The sequence below is a fragment of the Mesoplodon densirostris genome, chromosome 18 (assembly GCF_025265405.1).
Source record: "Mesoplodon densirostris isolate mMesDen1 chromosome 18, mMesDen1 primary haplotype, whole genome shotgun sequence".
Lineage (NCBI taxonomy): Eukaryota > Metazoa > Chordata > Mammalia > Artiodactyla > Ziphiidae > Mesoplodon > Mesoplodon densirostris.
This window is the reverse complement of record NC_082678.1, coordinates 27,811,194-27,819,765: the sequence shown is the minus strand read 5'-3', so window position 1 is coordinate 27,819,765 and position 8,572 is coordinate 27,811,194. Positions and strand designations below refer to the sequence as shown.

The following is an 8,572-nucleotide window of genomic DNA, read 5'->3' as shown; positions in this document are numbered from 1 at the left end:
TACCATCCCCCGGGCACAGCTCCTGCGCAGAGGCCTGATAAGGAGCCCTCACCTCCACCCACCCCCTTCAACCAGAGAACTTCCAACTGCAGCTCCTCAGTAATTGAAGAGCAGGAAAGCTGGTGACTGGAGGGAGGCTGGGGGAGGGGAGGAGGAAGGACCACAGTCCACCGTTAGTCCGTCACTTAAAGGCTGGTGAAATTAATGGGGCAAATGACCCCAGTCAAAGAATTTGGCAAGTCCACGGCTTTCCTGGGTTTCACCCAGCGGCTCTGTTTCCTCGGCTATCTGGAAAGGAGGGAGAGCACTTGCGAAGAAGCCTCTGGAATGTCAGCTTCTGGGAATCTTGCTGAGGACAGGGCGGGGAGGGAGCGCTTACCGGGAAACACTGGATTACCCTAGCCGCCTTGGGGTGCCTGCGACCGGGGCTGCGGTTTCTGCGGACCTGAGCGGCAGGTGGCATCGGAGAGTCAGACCTGCTTGCGGGCACCAAGACGACACTCGGTCGGGAGACCGGGGCAGGCCGCAGAAACGTGAGCAAGTGCCACTCGCAGCCCAGAGGAGAGGAAAGGAAAGCCCCAAGCATGCACCCAGCCCTGGCCCCCGCGCCACGGGCTGCGTCCCAGGAGCCGTCGCCACCTCTGAGCAGCCCAGATGGGAAGGGGGTGGGGCGGAGGACGGTTCCCGCGGCGAACTGCTCGCCGAGGGCCCCGGGGCCTCTGTGGGAGCGCCAAGCCGCGCGCCTCTCCGAGCCCTGCGCGGGGCCCTCGGGCGGGAATGCGCGGGGCCGGGACGCGGTGGCGGGTAGGGGGCTGGGTCGCGCGCGGGAGAGGGCGGCAGGAGGGAGCTGGAAGAGAGTTACCGCGTGAGAGAGCGGTTAAGAGCGCGCGGTCTCTTTGGAGATGCCCTGGCCAATGGCAGAAGCGGAAGCTGTTTATATGGGCGGGGCGTCGCCACGGCAGCAGGAGACGCCTTGCGAGCGGCTACTGAGTGCCGGTCCCCGGCCACTGGCTTTCAGAGAGGCGCCGTCGGGCGTGAGTGGCGACGAGGATTGCTGGCTGGGCCCTCGAGCTGGGAGCAGAGAGCCGCGGTGAGGGTGGGCGGTGGGAGGAATTTCTTTGAGAACCTTCCTTTGGCCCGGGCTGCGCTCTGAGCCAGGTAAGGGACGGGGAGGGCTGCAGGCCGTGGGAAGGGAGGGCGTCAGTACCAGCCCGCTCTCCCATCCGTCCCCGACGGAAGTGGTGGGCCCGGGGACTGACATCAGAGGCGTTTGGGGGACACTCACTTCCCACCCCCTTATAACTCTCTGTATTGTTTCCTTCCTTCCCCTTGATCCCCATCCTAATATCCCTTTTCAAAGATCAGACGACCTCCCCCGCCCCCCGACCCGTCGTACTGCCCTCCTGGACTCTCTCGCCCCATTTCCATTGGTTGTGGACGGAGAGAGGGGGGTTAATTCCCCGCTTTGAGGGAGAAAGGGGTGGTCTCGCATGCCCCTACACTCTTCCCTCGTTTGGCTAATTAAGTCTCCTCTAAAAGATCCAAGAGGAAAAGAGCGAGGCGAACCCCCTGTGGGTCGGACCCCCGGGCACACCTTCTGTTTCCCAGACCTCGGCAGTAAAAGATCCTCCCCAGCTGCAGGAAGGATTTTAGTAAGAGCCTCCCCCCTCGCCCACACTCTCCCCTCGTGGGTGGGGAAAGAGGGCTCAGTTCCCGCTCTGGTCCCCGCAGGCACCACACTCCGTTTGGAGGAGGCTACCCCCGGATCGCGGGATGGAAGCCCGCTTCCGGGAGGCTGCGTAACTGAAGCCGCGGGAGTCAGCGGGCCGGAGAGCTCGGCGGCCACCCTCGGCTCGGCTCGTGGATGTTGACAGCCCCCTCGGAGAGTCCCCGCAGATATGGCGGAGAGCTGGCTACGCGTCTCGGGAGCAGGGGCAGCGGAGGAGGCCGGACCGGAAGGCGGCCTGGAGGAGTCCAACGCCCTGAATGACAGCCTGACCAGCCTGCAGTGGCTGCAGGACTTCTCCTTTCTCAACGCCGAGGTCCCCGCCCTGCCTTCGGCGGACACCGACCCCCACGGCTACCACGAGCTGTCAGGCTCGGCCGAGCCGGGGTCTCCCCTGGCGGCGGACCCCGCCTGCCTGGGGCAGCCGCACACACCCGGCAAGCCCACGTCCTTGTGCACGCCGCGGAGCGCCCCCTCGGGGCTGCAGGCCTCGCCTCCCGACGACGTGGACTACGCCACCAACCCGCACGTGAAGCCGCCCTACTCGTATGCCACGCTCATCTGCATGGCCATGCAGGCCAGCAAGGCCACCAAGATCACCCTGTCGGCCATCTACAAGTGGATCACGGACAGTTTCTGTTACTTCCGCCACGCTGATCCCACCTGGCAGGTAGGGAGGCACTCCCTCCCTCCCTCCCCATGCCCGCGCGGACTGGACTCACATCCCAGATCCGCAGGCCAAGTAGGCGCGGTACGGCCAGGGCCCCGAGAGAGGAAGGCCGTCCAGGAAGGACCTCAAGGGAGCCCAGTGCTTGGACTGCTGCCCCTTTGACTTCAGAGACCGAGGAGGGAGGATGTTCAGAGGGCTGTAGGGGTGCCGACCTAGAGGTTCAAGTGGAAAGAACTTGTCACTCATCCGGCAGGCTCAGCCCAAAGACCAGGGCTGAACTATGCGTGGACACAGCCCCCCAGGGTAGGTTGATGGACTGAGGGACACATTTTTGTCCCAAGTCCTGGAATTCCTCGACACTACCCTCCTCAAGGTCAGTTTGTCAGGGCCTGACTGGAGGCAGAGCATCGTTCCTGCCAGGCTCTGCATCCCGCCTGCTTTCAGTTGGCTGGAGGGGCTCTGGGAGGGGAGAGGGGCGTGCTGCAGGGTGTGAAGGCCATCTGTGTCCCAGTGGAAGGGCTCCGGGGCCTTCCGAAAGCTGCCGTGCCAGCCCCCACCCCAAGCCCTCCCTAGTTTCCTGCCTACACTCCTCCCCCTCTTCTCATCAACCTCCCTGGGGGGACAATTACCTCAGCCACGTGCTTTCCACAGGGGCTCTTTCCTCCCACACTGGCTTCATGTTCCAAGTCTCCGGAACCTGGCACAGAGCAGCCAAGGGGCCCAGACCACCATGTAAATCTCCCAGTCTTGCCAGGGGGCACTACTCACCTGCCGGCCCCACCCACCAGGCCCCAGACCCCTGTGCCCCAGCGTGGTTTGGACTGTGCACCCAGGCGTGAACAAGGCAGGATGGTGATTCAGGCTGGGCACACACTGCCCTGAGCCTCTTCGACCATCAGGATCAGGGGCTACTTGGGGACAGAGACCCTGAGGATGCACAGATCCTTCCCTGTGGCACAGGTCACAGGATCAGAGTTCCTGTGATCACAGCTATTCCACGTTTGCTTGGGCCCTGACCCTGGAGCAGGTACCATTTGTAACCTTGGTGAGAAAGCAGAGACCCTCCACCACCCCCCACCCCACCCCAAGCCTGAGAGGCCCCAGGAATGAGCGCTATGCTCTTGGCTGGGTAATAATCAACTGAGGCCTCAGAGCCTGGGGTGGGAGGAGGGGGACATGGTGGGTGAGGGCCCAGGCCAGCAGCCGGCTCTAGAAACAAGGAAAGTCATCAGATCCTCCCACACTTCATCCCCCCCGCCACACACACCCCCTCACACCCACTCACTCATTTCACAAACAGAGAAGGCCAGCCAGGCCCAGGCAGAGGGAGATGGCCGTCCAGGACCTGGGGGAGCCAAGGCCTTTGACCAGAGGCCGCAAGCAGCGGGGTAAGGGAGGGAGGGCAGGACAGGCTGGCACTGAGAGCCACCCTGCGGCTCAGGGCTCGGATGACTGAGCAGGCAGATATCCTGGCAAAAGGGAACAAAAGCCCCCGACAGCACTCCCAGCTCCTGGTGCCCCGTGGCTGGTGTCCCAGAGCCTCCCGCTCGGAGCAGCGCCTCTGTCTCCCCTGCCCCCATCGGAGAGAAGGTGGTGGTGGGACTGGCAGTGGCGCTAGGAGCCCCCCATCACTGACCCCACCCACTCTCCCAGCTGTCTTCCTTCTCTCCTATCTCCCTGTGTCCAGAACTCCATCCGCCACAACCTGTCCCTGAAGAAGGGCTTCATCAAGATGCCCCGGGAGAAGGACGAGCCAGGCAAGGGGGGCTTCTGGCGCATCGACCCCCAGTACGCCGAGCGGCTGCTGAGTGGGGCCTTGAAGAAGCGGCGGCTGCCCCCAGTCCACATCCACCCGGCCTTTGCCCGCCAGGCCGCGCCAGAGCCCAGCGCCGCCCCATGGGCCGGGCCACTGACCGTGAGCACCGAGGCCCAGCAGCTGCTGCGGGAGTTCGAGGAGGCCACTGGGGAGGCGGGCTGGGGTGCAGGCGAGGGCAGGCTGGGGCGTAAGCGTCAACAGCCGCTGCCCAAGCAGGAGGCCAAGGTCCCGCGGCCCTCCAGCCCCCTGCTGCTGACCCCGGAGGAGCAGGGTGAGCTGGAACCCCTCAAGGGCAACTTTGACTGGGAGGCCATCTTGGACGCTGGCACGCTGGACGGGGAGCTGGGCACGCTGGAGACCTCGGAGCTGATCCCGCCGCTGAGCCCTGCCTCCCACGGGGACGTGGACCTCACCATCCATGGCCACCACATCGACTGCCCTGTTACCTGGGGGCCTCCAGTGGAGCAGGCTACCGACAGCCTGGACTTCGATGAGACCTTGCTGGCCACATCCTTCCTGGAGCACCCCTGGGACGAGAGCACCCGTAGCTCCCTGCCCCCCGAGCCCCTCTTTGAGGCCGGGGATGCCACACTGGCCTCTGACCTGCATGACTGGGCCAGCCTGGGCGCCTTCTTGTAAGAAGCCAGGCCCTGCCCCACCTCCAGACAGCACCGAAGTCTGGGCCCAGACTGCCCCCCTCCCCACCAGTGCAGGCCCATGGACACCCTACCGCCCAGGCAGGGGCTGGGCCAGGTCACCCCACCAGGCCACACGGCCCCCAGCCCAGGCCATCCTCAGATTCTAGTCCAGCAGGCTGAGAATTGGGGCCCAGGACCAAAATTGCTGCCTCCGCTCCCCAGCCCCCCATACACACAGTGTTTCATGGATCCACTTCCGCCCTGCCCCAGAGACACGCTAAGGGCCCTGCACTATGAGAGCTGCGGCTTGGAGGGGCCCTGGCCAAGCTGGAAACATCAGTACGGGGCCCGCCCCGAACACCTTAGCTTCTGAAGCTTCTCTCTCTCCTGCTCTCCTCCCCAGGTCTCTATCCAGAGCAAGTTCCCAGGTACAACACATGCTGATTAGGTGACTGCAAATTAACACCCAAGAGGCCTCTCCCGGCAGTCTGTGAGGAGGAGCTAGGCGGAGGGGGGAAGAGAGAGGAGACAGAAAGGAGGCCGGGGTGCCGGGTGGAACCAGGAGATTTTCTAAGGCCTCTGGGATCTTCTGGCTTCATCCCTAGAGGTGGGGCAGAGGGTATGTGTCCCTAATCTTTGAGCCCAACTTGAGGCTGAGAGCAGCGGGGAGATGGGGATCTGGGGGTTAGGGGCTGGGGCAGCCAAGCTGCAGAGGGAAAGGGGACAGACAGACTAATGTAGTGAGTGTAGCTATAGCTGAGGCTTAACTGGGAGGGACGCAGTGCTTGCTAGAACCACTGGGACCAGGAATGGGGGGATGGCCCCGTGCCCTTGCTTGCACTCCTGCAGGGGAGTGTCTTGCTCCACCATAAACGCCCTGGGCTGCATCCCACATCCACTCTCCTAACCCGTCGGGCATTTTAACCTTTTTCATAGAAAGTTATTTACAATAAAAACAGTTTTAAAAATAAAGTTTTAAAAAGTCTCAAAATGGACCTGCTTGCAACTTTCTCTGGGGAAAAGCATGGGCCAGTTTTGGGGAGGCCACGGCCCAAGGGGGAATGGCTGGGAGGAAGATGGGGGGCACCAAAGGCCTGCAGAGTGTCCCCTGATGCACTCCTCATGATCTCTGGGTGCCCAGAGAGAAAGGGGCTGAGAGGCGGCCCTCGGGGGTCCCCTGCAGCCAGGGCCTCGGCACCTCTATATGTGCAATGGGGAGACTGTACCCACAGCCCCGAGGAGCAGGCGGCAAAGGAGGCCCAGCCCCCTCCCTGGCCCTGGGGACTCCCTCACAAAGGCCGTTCTTGCCCAGGGCTCGGCTCACGTTCCCCACCTCGCCCAAGTTGAGGGCCTGCCCAGACTCACCTGCGGTCCTCGCCTGGGCCTGTCTCCAGCTCCTCCCTCCCTTGGTCCCTTCCTGAAGGGACAGGGTGTGAGGTCAGAGGGCCCCAGCCCCTGGGGCCCCACTTGCCACCCTGGGGTTCATTCACCCCGCCCAGGGCCTTCCCTCCAATGCAGGTTGGGGCTGAGGGAGGCCATCAGGGCAGACGGAAGACAGGGTGCCTAGACCCTACAGCTCCAGCCTGTGCGGAATCAACGTACCAGAGTTCTGATGGGGAAACTGAGGCACAGCAAATATGTGACACTCAGCAGGCACCTTTCAACCCCCTCACCCCAGCTTTGCCGGGAACCCATCTCTCCCCCGAGCCCGCACCTGGCCCCGCCAGCACGCCCTTGTGGTGCACAGCCCCTTCCCCCAGCACTCACGTGCACGTGCACACAGACACACACACACACACACACACACACACACACACACACACAAACGGGCACTGTCCTACACAATCCTGCCCAGCCTCCACGGGCCCCTTTCTCCTGAAGCCCCTTTCTTTCCTTGCACTGGAGGCTGGCTCCAGAACACCCTGGCATTCCCCCGCCAACTTGCTGCTTTCCCTTGCTAATTATTCCAAATATTTCAGAAGGGTGCGCCCACTGCAGGGCCAGCCGGGTTGGGGCCTTACAGAGCTCAGGAGGCAGCCCATCCCCTTCCCACCGCTTGCTGAGGAGGCTGCCCCAACCTCCCTCTGAGACTCCCTTCACCCCCTAAGCAACGACTCCCTCCCTCTCCCGACCACCCTCTGGCCTTCCTCCCCACGCTCCCCAGCACTGGGGGAACATGGGGGCTCCAGCCTCTCCACTGGTCCCCAGGCTCAGCCTCCAGCCCCCGCCAAAAGGGGTACACCCTGGATTGACAGGTGGGGCCGGTCACTGTCCCCCCTCCTCACCCTCTGCCTGGGCCCATGCTGGGGAAAGAGGGGCAAGGTCAGGGGCTGGCAGAACTGCCTGCCAGGTAAGGAAAGGCTGAAGAAGCTTCTGGCTGCCAGGAAGAATCCCCAGGAGCTCCTGAAAATCCCTATGCTTGGCACTAGCGTCTCTGGGGCTGGGACCCAAACACTGGCACTTTTAAGGGTCCATGGATGCTGCCAACGAGCAGCCAAAGCTAAGAGGGGGCTCCGAAGCGGCCAGAACACAGGGCTTCACACACCCTTTCAGCAGGCAGCGTTTGGGGGTTGGCGGTGGAGGGGGCGGGAAGCGTGAGTGGATCCTGTCCCTCCTATTCATCCCTGCCCCGGCCCTTGGCTGGGTGGCTTTTTCAAAAAACGTTCAGTGACTCCGTATTTATTTAGAGATTCAATGTAATCCCAGTCAATATATATTTTGCGCCCTTAACAGTAAGTTGCAGACAGGCTGCCCCATTAGCACTAGATACTTTAGTGTGTGTTTCCTTAGAACAAGGACACGCCTCCATAATCCCAGTACCACCATCACAATCAGGAAATGAACACTGACCTGGTAATCCCATGTAACCGCAGACCCCCTTCACATCTTGCAGATCACCCCAGTAATGCTCCTCTCCATTCCAGCATCCCAATCCAGGACCCCATGTGGCACTGAGTTGTCCTTTCTCTTTTGCCCTGTGTGGCTTTGAGCCCATGACTCAAGCTCTCTGGGCAGGTTTCGCATTTCCTTTGATCTCCACTTTTGAGGTGAGAAGCCCTTCAGCCACTTCAGCCTCAGGTGTGGTACAGTCCCTTCCCAAAGCAAGAAGCCAGCTTTCTGTCTCCTCACTTTCCACCTCTTCCCTATCCTCCCTCCCCCATGTATCGCCAGCCAGGAAAGGGATGAGGGGCAATGTTCAGGAACTCAGTGTTTGGGGACCCTCGCCGTCTGCCCACGGGACAGGCCACCCCCAGCTCCAGTGACGGCAAGGCCCCCGGGATGGGATTCCATGCTGGCCTGAAGCAAATGCGCCAGGCCTCCTGAAGAGCTGAGCTGAGGGCAGGAAACACTCTTCTCCCCGCCTCTGCCCCCCTCAACATACTGGGGACCCAGACTTGAAGAAGGAAGGTCATGTCCATGGTGTCCTCCCAGATCAGCACCGACACCGTCTCCTCCATGTCCGGCTCCTACATCGCCCCTGGCATGGAAGAGGACGGGGAGGCTCTCCCCTGCCCCCGGGCCGCCAGCAGGACGCCCTCAGAAGAAGGAGACGTAAGAGAGGAGCATGGGATCGCCCTCGCCGCTCTGCTCTGCTCTGTACTCGAGTCCCAAGGAGCTCAGTCCAGGGCCTGCCAGGGAGATCGGCAAAGCCCCCCAGTGCTCGGGAGGGGAGCCCTGGAAAACACGGTACCGGGTTGTTGAATCAAAGACTCCCTCAGATG

The 8,572-nt window shown here is 62.4% G+C and overlaps 1 protein-coding gene across 1 annotated transcript; it reads left to right on the top strand.

The window, feature by feature from the left end:
• The first annotated feature begins 1,898 nt into the window (after positions 1-1,898).
• LOC132478848 (forkhead box protein J1-like) lies at positions 1,899-4,851 on the top strand. The gene is made up of 2 exons (XM_060082295.1): positions 1,899-2,396; positions 4,084-4,851. The coding sequence occupies exons 1-2, from the start codon at positions 1,899-1,901 to the stop codon at positions 4,849-4,851; spliced, it is 1,266 nt and encodes a 421-aa protein (XP_059938278.1).
• The last annotated feature ends 3,721 nt before the right edge of the window (positions 4,852-8,572 follow it).

Coding starts and splice junctions, on each gene's coding strand:
- LOC132478848 (XM_060082295.1), top strand. CDS start 1,899: ATGGCGGAGAGCTGGCTACGCGTCTCGGGAGCAGGGGCAGCGGAGGAG. Junction 2,397..4,083: donor ACGCTGATCCCACCTGGCAG/GTAGGGAGGCAC, acceptor CCCTGTGTCCAG/AACTCCATCCGCCACAACCT.